The 22,950-nt window shown below is 48.8% G+C and overlaps 1 protein-coding gene across 1 annotated transcript in view; it reads right to left on the bottom strand.

Annotated features, from left to right (window-relative positions):
• Positions 1 to 777: 777 nt before the first annotated feature.
• lipeb (lipase, hormone-sensitive b) overlaps positions 778 to 22,950 on the bottom strand; it is a 69,704-nt gene continuing 47,531 nt past the window's right edge. The window contains exons 4-12 of the mRNA XM_073056004.1: positions 22,545 to 22,690; positions 21,118 to 21,303; positions 17,977 to 18,126; positions 14,828 to 14,972; positions 12,344 to 12,571; positions 11,512 to 11,691; positions 9,708 to 9,806; positions 4,906 to 5,288; positions 778 to 2,694 (exon numbers count right to left, since the gene is read on the bottom strand). Of these exons, the coding sequence (XP_072912105.1) occupies positions 2,428 to 2,694; positions 4,906 to 5,288; positions 9,708 to 9,806; positions 11,512 to 11,691; positions 12,344 to 12,571; positions 14,828 to 14,972; positions 17,977 to 18,126; positions 21,118 to 21,303; positions 22,545 to 22,690 (1,784 nt within the window). The 3' untranslated portion in view covers positions 778 to 2,427. The remainder of the gene's footprint in view (positions 2,695 to 4,905; positions 5,289 to 9,707; positions 9,807 to 11,511; positions 11,692 to 12,343; positions 12,572 to 14,827; positions 14,973 to 17,976; positions 18,127 to 21,117; positions 21,304 to 22,544; positions 22,691 to 22,950) is intronic.

A 22,950-nucleotide genomic window follows, 5' to 3' on the forward strand; every position in this document is an offset into this window, starting at 1 on the left:
TTTTTTTTAATTTTAAGGGGTTGGGATGCTCCTTTTGCCGCCGGGTCCCCGAGCGCGCAGCCCCGGTTCTCAATGACCAACCTGCTCCCTCCACTCTGAGTTTCCTAGGAGCCAGACGCAATGGTGGTTGAATTCCTCCGCCGAGCTCTTCCCTCTTCCCGCCCCACCCTCCACTCCCTTACGGTCTGGGAGGGAGCGCCCGATTCGGGATGTGGTCGGGTGAGAGACGTTTCCCTGCCCAGCAGAGATCGACCGGGGGTCTCAGCGTCACCAGAGATGGGAGACCGATCCCGATCCGTTTTATCCTGCCGGTGTAATGGGAGGGAGGCCGCGGAGGAAGAGGGAAGTTGGTGGGGTATCCCTTGTGCACCGAGGTCTGGGTATCCCGGGTCTCAGGTGCGCAAGGGATGTCAGTGAATTCAGACCATCGTTGGGATATCGGAGGGAGCACCCGGGGGGGACTCATTGGTTCGCAGGGAGAACATGCAAACTTCACACCACACACGTGGGGTGACGTGGGAGAGGAGGCACGCACACACACACGTGGGGTGAGGTGGGAGAGGAGACACGCAAACACACACGAGGGGTGAGGTGGTAGAGGAGACACGCACACACACACGAGGGGTGAGGTGGGAGAGGAGACACGCACACACACACGAGGGGTGAGGTGGGAGAGGAGACACGCAAACACACACGAGGGGTGAGGTGGGAGAGGAGACACGCACACACACACGAGGGGTGAGGTGGGAGAGGAGACACGCACACACACACGAGGGGTGAGGTGGGAGAGGAGACACGCACACACACACGAGGGGTGAGGTGGGAGAGGAGACACGCACACACACACGAGGGGTGAGGTGGGAGAGGAGACACGCACACACACACGAGGGGTGAGGTGGGAGAGGAGACACGCACACACACCAACATGGGGAGGCCTCAGGCAGCACAGAATGTTCAAAGTCAGAAGTATTACAAACAAAATTGTTTCAACTTTATACAGGTCCTCAATAATCAGTATGCAATGCCAATGCACACAGACTCATGACAAGGAGAACTCCACAGATAAACACGTGTGGATGTTCATGCACCCACAGACGGACTCAGCGTAAAAACCAGCGTGAGTGTCAGGCCCCTACATTCACAGAGTGACGTTCGCAGACATGGGGAGAAACGCTGATTCAGACGCCTACAGGAATCCACACAGCAAGAAAGTGAGCTCCGGGGGAGAGAACTTGGAACACAAACCATGCCTAGAACTGACTACCACGTGCGCAGGCATACACACAGATGAACCGTTATCACAGAATTGGATACACCCATACTGTGTGAGTGTGTGAGAGAGACAGAGAGAGTGAGAGAGAGAGAGACAGGGTGAGAGAGAATGTGTGTGAGTGAGAGGATGAGAGAGAGAGAGGGAGGGAGAGAGAGAAGCACTTAGCTGTTGCTCGTGAACAGAGAAACACCCACGTGGAATCAAGCATTCAAAAGCAGGTGGACTCGATGGGCTGAATGGCCTAATTCTGCTCCCATCTCTTAAGGTCTTAAAACACAAATACGTACACGGACTCTCACACACAATGAAACACTCGCACACAGTGCAGGCAAACGTCAAGTCAGTTAAACGCACAGACAAACACAAACTGAAATACAGACAGGCTCGCAAACACAGACTTGGTGAAATGACTACAGATTCACAGACACAAATACAGTCGCACACAAGCAAGTGCACTGTTGAATGCAGAGTCAGACACACACTGACGCACATGTTCAGCCAAACAGAACCACAGAGACTGACACACAGGCACAGACCATTAGACAAATGGGAAGCCCAAACGCAGAGTGGGTGCACACAGACGATCCGCCACAGCTGCATTCACAGACACACAGAACCACTGACTTGTGTCTGATAGCAGCGACCCGCGATAGTCGGGGGGGTGGGGGTGGTCAACCGCACGCTCACCCCCTTTCCCCCTGTCTCAGGTAGGGAGGTCAAGCCGGGACCCGATGAATTAGTGTGTCATGGCCCCCGCAGAGCCCGGGGAAGCGTCTGATACTTTGGACCGAACGCATTTCCAGCACGCTCCCAACCCCATCCCACTTTATTCAGGAGACCGAGCAACACAGTCCCGAGTTAGGGTCTCAACTCGAAACGTCGCCTATCCATGTTCCCTCCACAGACGCTGCCAGGCCCGCTGAGTTCATGCAGTACTTTCTGTGTGTATCTGTGTTGCTCCGGATTTCCTGCATTCACAGTCCCTCTCCAGCGTCTCAGACTTCAACAGCGACCCAGGAACAGCAGCACCCAGTGGCCGGAGCTCAGGAGGGGTCGAAACCCGCCTCAGTGCTAGCATTGACACCCCGGGACGCGAGGCGCATCTCCGTCTCTCGGCTGTTCACAGTCCACGCCAATGAGCCGAAGGGGAAGGGCTATCTATCTTCCAAGGCCCCATCTCCCAGTCGATCGGCTTCGTGACCTGGGGCTCGGCTTCCGACCTGTCCTTGGTCTTGCAAGACCTCGCGTATCTTCTCCACGCAGAGCAGGGAGGCGTCCCTGGTTTCCCGGCAGAGCGGGGCCAGACTGAGGAAACCGTGTGGGAGGTCTTCAATTACTCGCAGCGACACAGGCCGTCCCACCGCCCGCAGTCGCCGGGCGAACATCACTGAGTCATCCAGCATCGGGTCCAGTGCACAGGCCTAGGGGCGGAGAGGGGAGAGGGGTGGGGTGGAAGGAGTGGAGTGAGGTGTAAGGGGTAGGTAGAGGAAGTACGAGTGGGATGGGGAGAGGGAGGGGGAGTTGGGGAGAGAGGTTGGGAGGGAGGGGAGGAGGGGGTGGGGAGGTGAGAGGGGTAAGGAAGTGGAGTGATGAGAGAATGATCAGTGTCAACAGTTGAGAGTCAAAAAAATAACACAGCATGGATGCAGACCGTTTCCAGCAGTCCATGCTGACCACAATGCCTTCCCAATGTCCTGTGTGTGACCCAAATCCCTCTAAGCCCTTATTCCTTCATGTACCTATCCAAACACTTCTCAAGTGATACAAATGTACCTGGTTCAACCACTTCCTCTGGAAGAACGTTCCACATACCCTCCATCCTCAGGGTGAAAAATATGCCCCTCTTGCCCCTTTTAAATCTTTCCCCCCTCATCCTAAACTTACACCTCAAAGTTTGGACTTCCCTACCCAAAGGGAAGAAATGTTACTTTCCACCTCTCATAATTGTAAACATTTCTACCAGCTTGCCCAGCCTCTCTGTACAACCAAGGGCCTGTAGTGCTGGCAACATCCCCATATATCTTATCTGCAATCTTTCCAGTTTAACTGGGTGACCAAACCTGCACACAGAACTCCGAGGGGCAGATTCACCAACGACTTATACAACTGTGGCATAATGATCCAAATCCTCCACTCAGTGCCCGGATAGGTAAATGTCCTAATGTCCCACCTGTTATCCGAGGTAACATTTACTTCATTCTCCTTTACACATGTGCACTGGAAATGACATTAGACAATCTTGAATCCTGAATCTATACTCAACTCCCCAGGCTAAATCCCACAAAAGTATGTATGTTGTAATAACTATTCTCACTCCTGGAGAGGGTGTTGAATAAGCTCATCAGGATGCTGCTCGGATTGGAGGGCATTGGAGGTTGGACAAACTTGGGTTGTTTTCTCTGGAGCGGTGGAGACTGGGGGAGACCTGATGGAAGTTTATAAATTCATGAGAGGCATAGATAGAGTGAACAGCTGTCTTTTAGGCAGCCCAGCCACTGACTGTAAGGAGTTTGTACGTTCTCCCATGGGTTTCCTCTGGGTGCTCTGGTTTCCTCCCACAGTCCAAAGACGCACTGGTTGGCAGATTAATTGGCCATTGTAAATTTTCCTGTAATTAGGTGAGGGTTAAATCGGAGGATTGCTGGGCAGTGTACCTCGAAGGGCCGGAGAGACCTATTCTGTGCTGTATCCCAATTAAAAAGAGAAATGCCCAATGCTAAGAGACGGAAAACTGAAAGGTAAGATTTGTTTTAAACCCAAGAGTGGTGGCTGCCTGGAATGCACTGTCAAGGGTGGTGGTGTTAGATATGATACAGGCATTTAAGAGACTCTTAGACAGACAATGGAGGGATAAGGAGGCAGAAGTGACTTGGTTTTATTTGGCATCATGTTTGGCACAGACATTGTGGGCCAAAGGGCCTGTTTCTGTGTTGTCATATAATACTCGAGGTGTCTCTGTAAACTTGTGTAACTGTGACTATGTGCCCGTGACTGTACGATACTGTTGCTCTGTAATCCTGTGACCTTCCGACTGTTACACTGTCCCTGTGCCTGTAACTTATTTATTTATTGAGATACAGCACAGAAAACACTCTTATGGCCCTTCGAGCTGTGCCGCCCAAGTTTAACACTATCATAATCAACAGGTAAATTTATAATGGCCAATTAACCTACTAACCAGTATGTCTTTGCACAGTGGGAGGGAACCCGCTAATTTCACGGTGTGGACATACAGAGGCTCTTGACAGATGATGTCGGAAATGAAGTCCAAACTCTGATGCTCAGAACTGTAATAGCATTGTGCTAACTGTTTTGCTACTGTAACACTGTGTAGCTGTGACTGTAACAGTGTATTGCTGTGACACTGTTTTCCTATGACTCTGTATTATGTCCTTGTAACTGTAATAATGCTGTGTTGTTGTGACACTGTATCCCTGTGAGTCTATAATTGTGCTGTTGTGACACTTTATCTCTATAAGTCTGTAACAGTGTTTCCCTGTGTCTATAACTGTCATTGTGACACTGTATTCCTGTGAGTCTGTAATGCTGTCATTGTGACATTGTATCCCTGTGAGTCATTGTGATATTGCATCCCTGTGACTGTAACACTGTGTCGTTGCTGTGTCACTCACCACGATGTGTACAGGTGGTAGTCCCTTCAACATGTGGTCAGGGGCCAGCAGAGGGGACATGAAGGGGTTGCTCTCAATGGCAGATGTACGCAACTCAATGTTCCCTGAGCCACTGCGTAGAGGCTGGAACCCCTCGGGGAACTTGCATGCCCCGGTGGTCCACTCCTCCTCCTCCTTGTCCTCAGCACCCAACTTGAGGCTTGGCCTTGCCCCGCTCGTGCCGTTGACCACTCCGGCTGCCAGCTCCCCCTCGCTGGAGGAGGGGCTGGACTCCTCCTCGCAGGTCCTGCTCATCACGTAGTCATGCTGGGAGTCCAGCGAGGAGCCACTGGTGCACGGTCTGCTGAGTGCAGCCTCAGAACAGCTCTTCCTCAGTGCGTCTGCTGGGAGTGGGGGCAGAGAAAGATCATCAGGGTAAAAGAGGGAGATGGGGGGAGTGGTTGCAAGACAAGACAAATACCTCAGTTACAGAATGAATCATGGATGTACAGACCCCATTCCCTTTCCATCAACCACGGGCCCTGAGGTAAGTGGGGGGGGGGGGGGGGCACCAAGGAAGCAGGCTCCGTTTTCTTGGAACAACCCCTCCCTCTGCCCTGCAGCCAAAACGCGATGTGTGAGGGGAGGGTGGAGGGGGTAGACCCGGCAGCCAGATTGCACACAGTAGGATCCCGCAAGCTGGTATTTTAGCAAGGTCTGGAAGGGCAGAGATCTCTGGCGGGATATTGACGATGAAACCCTCAGAGGCACAGCTAGGAAACTACCTCTTTTCTCACTGATAAATCATGGGCTTGACAGTTCCTTCCATGCAGCACGTCTTCAATGTGTGATGGTCAAGAAGGCTATACAGCACAGGATCAGACCTTTTGGCCCACCATGTTGCATCAAACTAATTAAAAAAGTAATTAAACAGCTAACTAATCTTTACACAATGTCCATATCCCTCTATTCTCTGCACATTCACATACCTATCTAAGAACTTCCTAAAACACCTCTATGGTATCTGCCTCCACTCCAACCCTGACAGCACATTCCAGGCAACCACCACTCTCTGTGTTAAGAAAAAAATCTTGCTCCACGAATCTCTTTTGAACTTGCCCCCTCTCACCTTAAACACATGTCCTCTGGTATTTAACATTTCAGTCTGGGGAAAAAGAGATTCCAGCTGTCAACTCTGTCTATTTCTCTCATAAACTTGTAGTTCTCCTCTCAGCCTCTGTCACTTTCAGCATACACAACCAGAATACCAAAGATACAGCAGCAGAAACGTCTACCTTAGGCCACGAACTTATCAATCACCCCGATGACTTATTAACTTCAAACTTTCTGCATAATCACTCAAAGAGCTGAACTGCATGTGCATGTGACAAGAGCTGTATAACTCATCTCCTTCTACCTTAGACTACAAACTTATCAATCACCCCTGCTGTGGACACTTTCTGGAGGTCCAAGATCCGTATGCTCCATGACCGCTGGACTAAGTGTACAAATGTAGGAGGGGACTATGTTGAAAAATAAATGTACTAGGTTTTCTAAAATTGACTCCTTCTACCTTAGGCCACGAATTTATCAAACACTCCTCATAAATGTTACTGAACCTGGTGGTGTGAGTCCTGAGGCTCCAGTACCTCTTTCCTGAGGCAGTGGTGAGGAGAGAGCATGGCCTGAGTGGTGCTGAAATGCTGCAGTTCAAGATTACATGAAAGCAAATAAAGATTTAGTTTAGAAATATTTAAGATACAGGAGACTTTTCCCCATAGTACAGAAGTCTAAAATTAGAGTAGGTTTACATGGAACATAAAACAGTACAGGGCAAGAACACGCCCTTCAGCCCACAATGTCTGTGCCAAACACATTGCTGAATTAAACCAAATCCCTTCTGCCTGCACATGCTCACATGCCTGTTTAAAAGCCTCTTACAAACCACTAAGATATCTGCTTCCACCACCATCCTTAGCAGCCTGTTGCGGGCATCTCTGTTAAGAAAAAACTTTTCCCCTACACATCTCCTTTAAATTTTCTCCCTCTCACCTTAAACTCATCGCCTCTAGTATTTGATATTTCTACCCTAGGAAAAAAGTTTCTGACAATCTACTCTATCTACGCCTCCAAAAATTTTATATACTTCTATCCGGTCTCCCTCCGCTGTTTGCCCAACCTGCTTTTATAGCTCATATCCTCTAATCCAGGTAGCATCCTGGTGAATCTCTCTGCACCCTCTTAGAAGTCCACATCTTTTCTGTAATGGGGACACCAGAACTGCACTCACCAATGTCAAAATCAAAGGCAGGTTTATTGTCAGATGCAGTAGTCCACGTGTGTACAGGTGCGATGAAAAACTTACGGCAGTATCACAGGCACAGAGCGTCATACTGTGGGTTTGGAGTGAGGGGCGAGAGATTTAGAGGGAAGTTGAGGGGGATCATTTTCCTGAGAGGGAGATTGGAACCTGATGCACACTGCCTGAAGATGGGCTGGAGGCAGAGAATTTGACAACACCGAAGAGCACTTGAATGAATGGCTGAGGTACAGAGAAGGACACAGACTGAGTGTTGAATGTTGATGGTCAGCATGAACGAAGTGGGCTGGAAGGCTTGTATCTGGCACAGCTTCAGAAAAGAAGGATGTCCCTTTAGAACAGAGATGGAGGAATTTCTTCAGCCAGAGGGTGGTGAGTGTGTAGAATTCATTGGGACAGACAGCTATGGAGACCGAGTCATTGAGTATATTTTAAGCGAAGGTTGATAGGTTCTTGATTAATAAAGGTGTCAAAGGTTACGGGGAAAAGGCAGGAGAAATAGGTTAAGTGGGATAATAAATTAGCAATGATGGAATGGTGGGGCAGACTCAATGGGGCAAGTGGCTATTTCTGCTACTGTCTTATAGGACGATCTGTGATTCTGAGGTAGTCTGTTGTTGTCATTACAACTACTGTAGAGACCAGTGATTACTACATCTAGAGTGATATTTTAATAATCCTAATTACAGTTCATTCTTGTGTCCTAGGAAGGGTCACCTCTAGAAAGGAGTCTGTATTGCAATTCCCCACACCATGAAGCTGCCTGTATTGCAATTCCCCACACCATGAAGCTGCCTGTATTGCAATTCCCCACACCATGAAGCTGCCTGTATTGCAACTTCCTGCAACATAAAGCCATGACATCTTTATCTGTGTCAGGAAATATGAGTTAAAAATAAAAATAAAATTTGCATTTATGTATTTACTTATTTGTCCAGTAGAGGTTTTGAGGGAAGACCCGATGGAAGTCTGTAAGATTATGAGAAGCATAGAATAGGCAGCTGGTAATTTTTGGTAACTGCAGCCATGAAATTATAAGGCACCTACTTCTGGGGAGGGCAGCAATGGCAAATTTAGATAAAATACTGAAGAGCAGAGACATAACATTGTCTACGAGGATTCATATAGTCAAGTCTATGGTATTTCCAGTTGTGATGTATGGCTGTGAGAGCTGGACTATTAGTAAGGCTGAATACAAAAAAATCAATGCCTTTGAACTTGGATGCGGGAGGAAAGTGTTAAGAGTTCATTGGATAGCAAGAAGATCCAACAAGTCAATCCTTGAAGAAATTCAGCCAGACTGCTCACTAGGGGGCTTGATTATGAGACAAAAGCTCAAATATTTTGGCCACATCATGAGAAGACAGGATTCCTTGGAGGAGACTCTCATGTTAGGTTGAGTAGAAGGTAAAGAAGCAGAGGATGACAGAGGCTATGATAGATAGATAATATAACTCAGACAATGCGTATGACCTTTTCGGGATCTTAGAGAGGCAGTTTCCAACAAGAAGGCTTAGTGTGCAGGAAGTCACAAAGAGTTGGACTCGACTTAACAACTGAACAACAAGACCTGCTCAGCCCATTACAGTATGGCTGTGGGGGCAGAGGGTGCAGAAGAGGTTCATCAGGATGCTCCCTGGATTAGAGAGCATACTACATAAGCAGCAATCTTGACTGGTGAGGCTGAAGGGAGACATGGTAGATTATGAGAGGCATAGATAGTGTAGTTGCCAGTATCTTTTTCCCACAGTCAAAATGTCTAAATTTGAGAGGGCATGCATTTAAGGTGAGAGGTGCAAGTTCAAAGGAGACGTATGGAGTAAGATTTTGTTTTAAACACAGAGTGCTGGGTGCCAGAGGGTTCTGTGAGAACAAACCTTACTCTGTAACTGGGATTGTTGGATGGTGATTTGTGAATTCCATAAGAGAACTTCCCAACATTTCCCGAAAAAAAATCTCTGAACTTGGCCCAACATTGAACTACAGAAGCCAGGGTGATGGGAGGGCATTGGGTTGAACTGGTTGAAATGCCCCTGCTCTTCCCGCTAAAGTACTACCATCAGAAAGGAGATACAGAAGCTCATTCAACACACATTTTAGGACAACTTCTTCCACTCCATTATCAGATTTCTGAGCAGTCCATGAACACTACCTCACTATTTTAAGAAACAGATTTTTAAAAAATATTTCTTATTGTAACTTATAGTAATTTTTTTGTGTCTTGCATTGTACTGCTGCTGAAAAACAACAAATTCCATAACATACATCAGCGATAATAAACGTGGCTCTGATTCTGCTGCCTAGCATGCGGTAGGTTCAAAGGGGAGGCGGGGGACCGTGCAAGGAAATTGTCTGGGCTGTACCAAGGTGTAATGGCACGAGACTCAAGGGTCAGGAGAACGGACAAGGAGGCAAGCAGGGACACAGGCAAGGGGACAGAGATCAGTCAGTGCAGGTTACGGCAGAGAGGGAGAGACAGAGACAGAGACTAAGAGGCTCCTACCAGAAGCTAGACAGTTAGATACCACAGGCCTCTTGAGACGTAGCAGAAGTACCAAGAGGTTCAGAGGTCGCCTGAGGCAAGCCCACCACTGCAGCGCCACTGGAGAGACAAGACAGAGCTCAGTGGCAGACGGAGAGGGGCACAGAGACAGGACAAGGTTCGGGTGGGACTGTGTTGGACAGGGAGGTAGGTGTCGGCTGCCAAACCCTTTGCCCCAATCTTCAGTTTGCACTGTTTCTGGGGGAAGTCCCAGGGAGCGACTCAGCCTTTCTCTTGACCCCCCCCACAAGACCTGCAACACCCTACCGTCTCTAGTCCACCTAAACCTTCCCTTCACACCGTCACCCCACCTCCCCAGCAACACATCCTCGACACACGTGCACAATGCATGCATAGATTCACAGACACATGGACAAACATGAGCACAGATAGACACGTCACTCATGCAGTTGATATTTAGTTGGTCCTGATGAAGAGTCTTAGCCCAAAATGTCGACTGCTAATTTCCCATCACAGATGCTGTCTGATCTATTGAGTCCCTCTAGCAATTTATGTGTGTTGCATGCACCCATATTCTGCATGTACACACCTACAAATGTCTGTAGGTAGTGGTGGAATCTATAGCAATATATGGGCCAATGTGGAGAGCGAGTTCTTTGCCCATTGAATGGGTTTTAACCACATTCTGCATCAGTTACATTATCCCCACTAATGTCATTTAAACCCTTCTGCTCCCTTTTCAAGATTTGAACTCAGGTCCCCTGCAGCAGAGTTAAGCTCCCTGGATTACTGGTCCAGTAGCTTAACCACTGCACCACTGTAACCTCCCCATTCCTCACTCGTACACAGAAAACACCTAGGGCATTGAAATTCTGAGGTCAAACTTAATTAATGAAAAATATTAAAAAAAAAAATTGTAACAAGAAAAAAAACAAAAGAAAATACTCGACATGTCAGTCAGCATCTGTGGAGAGGTAAACAATTAACTCTTACTTTCTTTCAGACTTCTCAGCATCTGCAGCTTTTTATTGTTTTTTTGTTGCAGCAGTTGGCAGGTGTGAGACTCAGCCTGCTGGTAAGATGTTCATGAATTGGGGAAATGGTGGCAGCGCGGCAGGGAGGTGGCTTTTGCCTGAAGGTGGTCAACCCGCAAATGATTCCCTCTCCACTGAAGCTGACTGACCTGGTGAATGTTTTTGCTCTGCTACCGATACGGACACCAGGGAGGTGAGGAGAAGGGGTGGTCGAGGCACCCTGGGATCTCAGGAGTTTTTCAGGATGGTGCAGGTTACAGTGTGGGAGAGGAGTGGGCCGTTAGGTGTAGGTGTTAGGAAGTAGGAGAGATGGTGGGCAAGGTTGAGCTGAGGTGAGATGCTTCACCAAGGATGAGATTTGGGATGATGGGATTCAAAGTTTGGGAACTGTCTGGAATGAGCTTGGACATTAGGATGGAAGAGGTAGTGAAATCCTGAGATGGAGGGAATCCTGACGACAAGAAGGTTGGGGGAAGTTAATTCTGGGAGTGATGCTTGTCAAGGGGATGGGGTGGATTCTGTGTACATGGAGGGGAGAAGGGGCTTTCCAGGAGCACTCCTGGAATGAAGAAGTGTCCAGGGATGAGCTTGAGTTACTGGCAAAAAAAGGGAGAGCGGCGATTATGTTGGGAGGGTTGGTTTTCAGGAATCAGGAAGGAGCTTGGAGAGGGGTGTGGAAGAGATTCCTGGGAACATGGCATACAGTTCTCGATGGAGAGGGGCTCCTAGTGAGGGGAAAATTTAGGAGGTGAGGAACTGTTAGCACTCACCAGGTCTGCCGCCCACCTTGTGGGTCTCGAGCAGGGAGTTGATCCAGGCTGATGCCCCCAGCCGTATCTCCCTCAGGATCAGGGTTGTGTCGTTGCGTACTGCCCTGAAGGGGTCTGCCTTCTCCGGGGTGCACGAATTGCAGGAGGATGAGGACGAGGAGTTGGCTGCTGGCTCCAGACCTGTGAAGGAGAGTGGACTGAGCTTGGTGAATAGGTACAAGGGAGATTCACCCAATACCAGTGACACCCTGCGCTTTCTCCTTACCCAACCGGGACAGCACAGAGAGAGGGCCTTCAGCCCAACCCATCTACGTCAAACCCTACGCCCACCTATGCTGATCCCACTTCACGTACTAGCACAATCCTCTCCGTGACCCTCACCGCAATGTGTCCATGGTCCATGTCTGTTCTCTATCACCTCTCAGCTTATCCCACCACCCACCTTCCCCCTATCATCTGCCAGCTTGAACTCTTTCCTACCCTTCCCCCACCCCCACCACCTTCTAATTCTGGCTTCTGCCCCTTTCTTTTCCAGTCTTGATGAAGAATCTTGGCCTGAGATGTCAACTCTCTATTCCCATCTATAGATGCTGGCTGACCTGTTGAGTTCCTCCGGCATTTTCTGTGTGTTGCTCCATATGTTGTGGCTTATACTCAGTGCTCCGAATGATGGCGAAGTCTCTCCAACGCCCCCCCCCCCCCCCCCCGCCGCAACTCAACCCCTCTAACCCAGGTAGTGTGCTGGCAAGCCTCTTACTCTCCCCACAGTGAATCTTCTTGCAAACCCACCACCGCAGGCAGCTCTTACCCCAACGCACCCCCCAGGTCTTACCTGCGTAGGCACTGAGGCACTTGGAGAGGACGCTGAGCGGCAGCAGTGGGTCGATGAAGGTGAGGAGACGGGACGGCGAGGCAGTGGCCTGGAGCAGGGTGGCTGGGTAGGCAGCCATAATGCCGTCCGGCAGTCGGATGCCGTAGGAAGCAGCCTGCATGCAGACGGTGATGCAGAGATTCCCGCCTGCGCTGTCACCTGCCAGGCAGATCCGTTCTCCCGTCGAGCCTGAGGGGGAGGAGAGGAGGGTGAGGTAACTGAGGCAGGGAGATTCAGTCTGTGAGGACAGGAGGGTGAGGTAACTGAGGCAGGAGGAGTCAGTCTGTGAGGACAGTAGGGTGAGGTAACTGAGGCATGGGGAGTCAGTCTGTGAGGAGAGGAGGGCGAGGTAACTGAGGCAGGGAGATTCAGTCTGTGAGGAGAGTAGGGTGAGGTAACTGAGGCAGGGAGATTCAGTCTGTGAGGAGAGTAGGGTGAGGTAACTGAGGCAGGGGGAATCAGACTGTGAGGAGAGTAGGGTGAGATAACTGAGGCAGGGGGAGTCAGTCTGTGAGGAGAGGAGGGCGAGGTAACTGAGGCAGGGAGATTCAGTTTGTGAGGAGAGTAGGGTGAGGTAACTGAGGCAGGGGGAGTCAGTCTGTGAGGAGAGCAGGGTGAGGTAACTGAGGCAGGGGGAGTCAGTCTGTGAGGAGAGGAGGGCGAGGTAACTGAGGCAGGGAGATTCAGTTTGTGAGGAGAGGAGGGTGAGGTAACTGAGGCAGGGGGAGTCAGTCTGTGAGGAGAGTAAGGTGAGGTAACTGAGGCAGGGAGATTCAGTTTGTGAGGAGAGTAGGGTGAGGTAACTGAGGCAGGGAGATTCAGTCTGTGAGGAGAGTAAGGTGAGGTAACTGAGGCAGGGAGATTCAGTCTGTGAGGAGAGTAGGGTGAGGTAACTGAGGCAGGGAGATTCAGTCTGTGAGGAGAGTAGGGTGAGGTAACTGAGGCAGGAGGAGTCTGTCTGTGAGGAGAGTAGGGTGAGATAACTGAGGCAGGGGGAGTCTGTCTGTGAGGAGAGTAGGGTGAGGTAACTGAGGCAGGAGGAGTCTGTCTGTGAGGAGAGTAGGGTGAGATAACTGAGGCAGGGGGAGTCTGTCTGTGAGGAGAGTAGGGTGAGGTAACTGAGGCAGGGGGAGTCAGTCTGTGAGAAGTTGGGGGTGGCGTTGGGAGCTCAGAGAACAAGTTACGGCATGGCTGGGCTGTTTGCACAGAGACACCAATAAGTTACAGTGGATAGACGCTAGCTTCCTGCCCCATAGACCTGGGTTCAAATCTGAGCTTTGGCACTGAGTTTATGTGTGATACATGTAATATAAAGAAGCATTACATTGATCTTGGGCTGAAGGGCTCATACTGTACTGTAGAACACTGTGTGTATGAGAGAGAAAGTGTGTACATATCTACGTAGCACTACTGATCCAATTCACGGGAGACTGTCAGCGGAGGGGACAGACGACTCACCCCAGGGTGACCTCAATGATCTCCTTCAGCTCTGCAATGGAGAAGAAATGCTGAAGATAGCCATGTCTCGTAAACAAGGTCATCAGTGAGGCCCTGGTCACAGTTTGGCCACTTATCCTGTCCTGCTGTGGCTGACTTGCCCCAGGTCTGTCCCACTTTCCTGCAGCCTGCAAACATCCCCTCCTCTGTGATCCTTCAAACATTCTTCCAAAGTCATGTCCTGGGAGTATGTAGTGGGACAGTGTGGAGGAAGTTTTACTTGATTTCTCACCCCAGGAGTGTGTGATGGGACAGTGTGAAAAAAGCTTCACTCTGTGTCTGACCCTGGAAATGTGTGATGGGACGGAGTGGAGGGAGCTTCACTCTGTGTCTGACCCTGGGAGTGTGTGATGGGACAGTGTGGAGGGAGCTTCACTCTGTGTCTGACCCCGGGAGTGTGTGATGGGACAGTGTGGAGGGAGATTCACTCAGTGCCTGACCCTGGGAGTGTGTAATGGGACAGTGTGGAGGGAGCTTCACTCTGTGTCCGACCCCAGGAGTGTGTGTTGGGATGGTGTGGAGGGAGCTTCACTCTGTGTCTGACCACGGGAGTGTGTGACGGGACGGTGTGGAGGGATCTTCACTCTGTGTCTGACCGAGACTGTGTGATGAGACGATGAAGAGGGAGTTTCACTCTTTGTCTGACCCCGGGAGTGTGTGATGGGACAGTGTGGAGGGAGTTTCACTCTGTCTGACCCTGGGAGTGTGTGATGGGACAGTGTGGAGGGAGTTTCACTCTGTCTGACCCTGGGAGTGTGTGATGGGATGATGCAGATGGATCTTCACTCAGTGTGGAGGGAGCCTCACTCTGTGTCTGACCCCAGGAGTGTGTGTTGGGATGGTGTGGAGGGAGCTTCACTCTGTGTCTGATCAAGCAGATGCACAGCCAGCACGCTGCGTTCTGCCTCACTGTATGGCCCTGTGCTGGATGTGCTTTGGAGTACCTACCCAACAAATGGCAGTTTTTCACTGCCCAGCAGTAGGCGAAAAAGCAGTCCTCGAGGGCCCGAGGGAAGGGGGCTTCGGGTGCCAGGGAGTAATCGATGGACAGAATCGGTGAGGCCAACTCGTGGGACCAGCTCCTCAGGTAAGGCTGAAACAACACAAACGTAGATGGGGTCAGCAGTGTGGGATGCCAGGATCACATGGAAGGGAGGGCACAGGGTGTTCCACATTGACGGAGGAGAGGACAGAGTGGGAAGCAGATACACAGACATGATAGAGCAGGTCCTATCTTCAAGTGTCAGCTTTAAGTACGGGGGAGGCGAGGGGATGAGAGAGAGATGCCGAGAGATCATGATCATGTGCTACCTAGGACTGTGGTGGGAAAAGTAGTTCTCTATCCCAAGAGTGTGTAATGGGACAGTGTGGAGGGAGCTTCACTCTGTGTCTGACCCCGGAAGTGTGTGATGGGACAGTGTGGAGGGAGCTTCACTCTGTGTCTGAACCCGGAAGTGTGTGATGGGATGGTGTGGAGGGAGCTTCACTCTGTGTCTGACCCTGGGAGTGTGTGATGGGACGGTGTGGAGGGAGCTTCGCTCTGTCTGAGCCCGGGAGTGTGTGATGGGACGGTGTGGAGGGAGCTTCACTCTGTGTCTGACCCCGGGAGTGTGTGATGGGACGGTGTGGAGGGAGCTTCACTCTGTGTCTGAACCCGGAAGTGTGTGATGGGACGGTGTGGAGGGAGCTTCACTCTGTGTCTGACCCCGGGAGTTTCTGATGGGACAGTGTAGAGGGAGCTTCGCTCTGTGTCTGACCCTGGGAGTGTGTGATGGGACAGTGTGGAGGGAGCTTCGCTCTGTGCCTGACACAGAAATAAGTAATGGGACAGTGAGGAGGTGAACACTCTAACAACATATGTCCTGTTTAAGTGTTACAGCAATTGAAATGTGCAGGAATGGAAGAAGCTGCAGAGAGTAATGGACTCAGCCTGGATACACCATGGGCACATCCCTACCCACCCATGGGTAGGGACTGCCCCATTAAGGGAACATTCATCATTCACAATCCCCACCAAGTCATCTTCTCTCAGCTCACATCAAGCAGGAGGTAAGAAGCCTGAAGTCCCACACCACCACATACAGGAACAGCTACTTCCCTTCAACCATTCGATTCTTGAACCAACTGAGGCAACCCTAATCACTGCCTCAATATAGCAACACTAGAACCAGTTTGATTACCTTCCACAAAATTGACTATTTTTGTTCTAATTGTATTCTTTCTTGTATAATTTATGTTTTTCTTGTGAATGTTGTGTCTGTAATGCTGCTATAGTAAGGTCTGCAATACACCTGTGCATACATGGACTTGTGCAGATGGTAATAAACTTGACTTTGATTTTGTTAGGGTACAACATAATGGCACAAGCATCAAATTCACCAGTTGCAGGCAACCTATGGCTCCACTCCCTGCCTTTTTACTCTCCTCATGATCTAGCTAATTCCTCCTACACCCATACCCCAGTCCCATCAGATGATTTCCTTTCCCTCCTCCTTGCACTTCATCTACCCATCGCCCGCACACCCCTTCCCCTGGGATCCTTCCTTCTATTGTTCCCATCTGCCCTTCCCACCTCTCTTACTTGGTTCCCTATTCCACCTTCCTCTCCCGTCAGATTCCACCATCTTGTTCCTTCCGCTTATCACCACCACTGGAACGTAGAACACAGAACAATTCAACACAGGAACAGGCCCTTTGAACATGTGTGCTGAGCTAACTATAGTAATCAAATGCCCAACTAAACTAACCCTTTTCCCTGAATATGGTCCATATCCCTCCATTATTTGCACATTCATGTGCCGATATATGCTTCTTAAAAGCTTCTATTATATTTGTCTCCTACCACCATCCCTGGCAGCACATTCCAGCTCCCACCAATCCTTGTAAAAAAAAACTTGCCCCAAGTTCCTCCCTTGAATTAGCCCTCTCCCTGCTTAAATCCATGTCTTTTTGTCTTTCTAAATCCATGTCTTTCTAAATGTTCCAAAACTATAGCAGCTTTATACTCTATCTTGTGCCTCTCTTAATTCTATAAATCTCTGCTGCTGCAGAGAAAACAACCCAAGTTTGTCCAACCTCTCCTGAAAGCTCATGCCCTGTAATCGAAGGAGCATCCCATTGAGGTTCTTCTGCGCCCTGTTCGAAACCTCCACACCCTTCCCGCATGGGATGACCCGAAGTTAATGCACTGGCCCGGATAAGTCCTATCTAGAGGTTTATAAAGCTGAAATGTAACTTTGCAACTCTTGAACTCAATGCCTTGATTAATAAAGGCAAGCACGCCATGTTTACCACCTTATAGATTTGTGCAGCCACTTTCTCTAGACTTGGATTCCAAAATCCCTCTGTACAACAATGCTGTTAATGACCTTGCCATTAACTGTGTACAGTCCCTTCACATTTCACTTCCCAAACAGCAAATCCTCAAATATGGCTCAGTTGCTCTTTCCACTCTATCCTCTCCTCCATCCATCTATCATCCCACCTCACCTGTAGCCACCCATCACCTCCCATTTCTTGGCCCTTACCCCCTTCCCCCTTTTCAGGCCAGATGAAAGGTCAACAATCAAACTGTCAATTGTCTTTTCTCCCAGCCAACAAAGATGCTGCTTGACACGTTGTGTCACCCATGGTGTCATGTCCCCCCCAAACCCCCACAACAAAGTGAGATAGATTCTTGCATAGCAGGGGAATTAAGGGGTTCTGAGGGAAAGAGTGATAGGTCGAGCCTTGACAGAACACACGGCTGGCTCTTGCTCCTGTTTCTTACGTTCCCTTATATGCCATTTGGTCCATTGATTTCCGTTGTTACACAGAACAATCTGAACCCCATTAATACTCCCTGCAATCTGATCTTCCTGACCTTCCTCTCCATTTCTACCCACAACCTCTCCAGGATATACCTCCTCATCACATACTAATGGCAACAGCCGATCAACCCACGCACCCAGCATGCTGTTATGATGTGGAAGTGAACTGGAGCTCCTGGGGGAAGCCCACAGGGTCACAGGGAGAATGCGCAAAATCCACGCAGACAAATAGACATACCGGGCCAGATGGTGTACACCTGCTCCTATTTCTCATCTTATTGTTCTTACCTCGTGTGATTTGGATGTTTGAGCCACAAACCCTCCACCGTGGAAATGGACGATCAGGAACCTGGACCGCGGCTCCACCTTGCTCTTCAGCCGCTTGTCGAGGTGGTTTTGTGCCTCTGGCTTGCAGAAGCAGTTGAGCTCATCGCTCTCCTGGTGCCGGTGAAAGAAAGATGAGGATCGTTAGTGTGGTGAGGAGAGATGCTGCTTCCTGCTGGCACAATGACCCATCCCACATCCAGCTCTTTCCCCAGGACCTTCGGGTTATTTCCTTTAAGGTAGCCCTCCAAACTCCTTCGAATGTCATCACCTGCTTGTTGCCCCGCTCCCTTCGTGAAGTCCTGAGCTCTTGTTGCATAGAAGAGTTAACCTGAGTCGATCAGACATAGGAGCAGAATTAGGCTATTCAGCTCCACCAATCCATCATGGCTGATTTATTTTCCTTCTCAACCCCATTCTCCTGCTATCTTCCCAGACCTTCTGCCATCTTTAACTAATCAAGAACCTATCAACCTCCATTTTTAAAAATGCTCACGATATTCCAACCTTTTGCTATGGATATTGGGTTTTAAAACTTCCCCTCCGCCTCTTCCCCCCCTTGTTTGGCTATGAAAATACTTGATTAAACTTGCTGTCTACTTGTTTTTTTATGGGGTTAAAGAAAACCTCCAAAGCATTCAACACACACACACACACACACACACACACACACACACACACACACACACACACACACACACACACACACACACACACACACACACACACACACACACACACATATTCCTTGTTGAGTATTTTGTTGGCAGTCTCAATGCTAATAGCTAAATGCTAATGCAAATAGCTTTTCTGTTTCTTTTGCAAACTTTCCTTGTACTGTGACGTGGCTTGCTTGGCAGATTTGAGCATTTTGCCGGAAGTCTCAACCTCACAGCAGTCTGTGTCAATGAATTTGTTAATTTTGCAAGACATCAGATTCACAAGATTCACAATTAAGTTATAGCATATTATCATGGGGTTGTTTTTTTAAATTCTATTACAACTTTAAGCAAGTCTACAGGGAGTTTGGCCTCATCACGTAGGACATCAATAGAGTAGCTCCTTAGCAGCTAGCCAGCTAGTTTAAATACTGTTAGCGATGCTAATGAATGAATAACACCTGTTAAACTCACCTCAACATGTCTTTTACAGTCATTTAACCCACCATGAGCAATAAAAAAGTCACTGTTGCAAACAGTGCAGCGAGCAACACTGTCATTATATTTGACCTCTATTAGGCAGGGGTACACTTTAGTGTAGTCTGGGGTAAAGTACGTTTTATATTTTCTTTTTTTGGAATACTCTGCCATGGTGCTGCAGGACACTAAACTGAACTGATGGACAATGAAAGAGAGAGAGAGGTCGACTGTAAAGCCCGCCCACAGAGAAAGCTGATAGGTCTACTTAGCACAAAGAGAGACCAATCAGGATGCTCTCTCTGTCACTCTCTCGCTACGTCTGTCACTCGCTCTCTCTGTCTGTTCTCTCCCTTTCACTCGCTCACTCTCAAAAAAAATCTATGTCCGGGATACTGTATATAATTTGCAGGCATCAGGGAGCCGCTATCAATATGTGGGAGACTCCTGGAACTTCCAGGAGAGGTGGGATGTCTGACTTTATAACTTCCTGTCAGTCACCTATGTGCCTGGCATCACTTTATGAACTACAATTAATCTTTTTAAAATTATTATTGTATTCTTTATCTTATGGTGCTTTTTGTGTACAGCATTGGATCCGAGAAACAAATAGTTTGTGCTCCTTTACTCGTGTACTGGAAATAACATTAAATAATCTTGGATCTCTTGTGCAGGATGGAGACTGTAGTTATTTGAGTCCATGCCAAACAACAGAAAATCTGCAGATGCTGGAAATCCAAGCAATGCACACAAAATGCTGGAGGAACTCAGCAGGCCAGGCAGCATCTTTAGAACAAAAAAGTACAGTTGACATTTCAGGTCAAGACCCTTTGGCAGGACTCTTGAGGAGACACAGGCTGACAGGAAGGTGAAGGAAGTGTTTGGCCTCCAGGTGTGCGACACCTGGTGGTGGTACATGGTACTGCAGGCCTCCTTGGTCCCCTGCTATGGTACTCCAAAATGTCACCGGTTCACACTCCAGTCCGCTCTCTGAATCAGTCCCCACACAATGGAAGGACGTGACCACACTACCATTCAAGCATGACCTGTGGTATTTTGGTCAGTAAAACTAAAGGACTGATGGTTGACTTCAGGAAGGGGAAGGAGGACAAACATGCATCAGTTTACTTTGTGGGATTGGTGGTGGAGAGAGTCAGCAGCTTTAAATCCCTGAGCGTTAACATTTCAGTGACCTGTCATGGGCCTAGCACACAGATGCACTCACAAGGAAGGTGTGCCAGTGTTTTTACTTTCTTTAAATTGTTAATATGCAGGACAAATAAGAGTGGAAGCAACACCGATCCCTGCAGCACACCACTGACCACAGGCCTCCTTTTGCTTCTTACCAGCTTTACATTCAAGGTTAGGTGTCCACAAGCAGAAAGTACCATAAGACAAGGGTGCAGAATTAAGCCATTTGTCTGGCTGAGTTGCTTTGTCATTCGTTCCTGGCTGATTTAATTTTCCTTCTCAATCCCACTCTTGTGCTTTCTCTTATAACTTTTGGTGAACTGCTAATTAAGAACTTACCAACCTCTACTTTAAATATAGCAAATGATTTGGCCTTCACAGCCATCTATGGCAATAAACTCCACAGATTCACCACCCTATAGCTAAAGAAATTTCTCTTTTTCTATATTCTAAAGCAACATCTCTTTATTCTGAGGCTGTGCCCCTTAGTCCTAAACTCCCTTAGAACTGGAAACATCCTCTCCACATCCACTCTGTCCAGGCCTTTCAATATTCGATAGATTTCAGTGAGATCCCCCCTCATTCTTCTAAACTCCAGTGAGTACAGACCCTGAGCCATCAAATGGTCCCAACACATTAACCCTTTCATTCCCTTGGATCAGATTCATAAACCTCCTCTGGACCCTCTCCAATGCCAGCACATTCTTCCTTAGACTTGGGGCCCAAAACTGTTCAGGATACTCCACACATGCTCAGATCAGCACCTAAGATGCAGTACCTGTCCTTCTCGTAGCTCGTAGGAAATGAGCCTCATCTGCACAGGTCCTGGTCCAGAGTGAGCCACAGGAGGTGTAATCGTCACCATCAGGTTAGGGTCCACCAGTAGAGGCAACTCAAGGTGGTTGGGTGGGATGGAGAGAATCTTGTTCACGCGTACAGTAGTGGACGTGAGGGTCACCAATGACTGTTGGGCAGAAAATTACAAGGAACATAGAGAATAAGTAGCTGGCAATACATTCAGCAATTGATATACACTACACTATATACATAGGCCACACGCCCAAATACCAGGTCTAATTCCTAACACAAGATCAACTGAATTTATTGTGTACAGAGTGGTGTAGGACAGAGGGACCCAGGTACATGGTTCCCTGAATGTGGAGACACAGACTGACAGGATAGTGAAGAAAGTATTTGGCCTGCTGACTTTCATTGGTCGGGGCAGTGAGTACAGGAGTTGCAATGTCAGGTTACAAGACATTGGTGATACTGCACTTGGAATGCTGTGTGCAGTTCTGGTCATCCAGTTATAGGTAGGATATATTTTATTTAGAGATACAGCACAGAACAAGCCCTTTCTGCCTAACGAGCCGTACCACCCAGCAACCCACCTAATCACAGGACAAGTTACAATGACCTATTAACTGGTACACCTTTGGACTGTGGGAGGAAACCAGAATACCTGGAGGAATCCCACACGGGAGAATGTAAAAACTCCTTATAGATCACTAGAATTGAACTCTGAACTCCAGGTGCCCTGAGCTGTAATAGCGTTGAACTAACCGCGATGCTACCGCGGTTAAGGATGTCATTAAGCTATAAAAGGTGCAGAAAAGATTCACAATTACGTTACTGGGATTGGAGGGCTTGAGTTATAGGAAAGGCTGGGGCTGTGTTCCATGGAGAGAAGGAGAGAGGTTATCATATGGAGGTTTATAAAATCATGATGGCCGTAGATAAGATGGATGGTCACAGTCTTTCTCTCCATGGTGATGGAGTCTAAAACCTAGGATTAAGGTGAGCGGGAAAAGATTTAATGGGGACTTGAGGGGCAAATTTTTCACCCAGAGAGTGGTGGCTACATGGAGTGAGCTGCCAGAGGATGTGGCGGAGGCAGGTACAATTACAACATTTAAAAGACAATTGGTGGGTGCGTGAAAAGGAAAGGTTTAGAGGAATATGGGGAAAAAGGGATGATCTTGGATGGAAATCTTGGACACTAGTTGGACTGAAGGGCCTGTACTCTTATAGCATGAATCTATCACAATAGATCATGGACAGGAACCAGACTCGGGCTTAGGTGGGTACCTTGGTGCGCTTGGACAGGTCGGGCTGAAGGGCCTACTTCAATGCTGTGTGACTGACCTGAGTTTACACGAGTGTTGCCTCAGACTCGGTGAGCAGGATGGACATGGAGGAACTTACCGCAAGGATCTCGGTCTCGGTGATGTTCCAGAAGGCCTTCCAGAAGTGCACGTCTAGGTTCTGCGTGAGCCGTTCGAACTCAGCACCACGCAGCTCAGGATCAATGGCGTACTTCCCACTGGTGAAGATGGAAGTGGCAGCCATGCCTGTAAAGGCCCAAGTGAAGCATTACGCAGGGGAGTGCCTGGAAGAAAGTAATACCCCTCCGCACCCACACTGGATACGCCACCACAAATACTATCGCGACCTCAGGTTTACCTTCCCCAAGCCCACTGCCAGTGAAGACGTGAAGGGGAATGAGATGAAACTGGTGTTCCCCTGAACTGGGAGTTGGTTGAAAGTTCCCTTGTATATGGGATGGCAGAGTAGAAAGAGCCGCTGTTCTCAGTTCCAGATACCTAGGTTT

The sequence above is a fragment of the Hemitrygon akajei genome, chromosome 1 (genome assembly GCF_048418815.1).
Source record: "Hemitrygon akajei chromosome 1, sHemAka1.3, whole genome shotgun sequence".
Lineage (NCBI taxonomy): Eukaryota > Metazoa > Chordata > Chondrichthyes > Myliobatiformes > Dasyatidae > Hemitrygon > Hemitrygon akajei.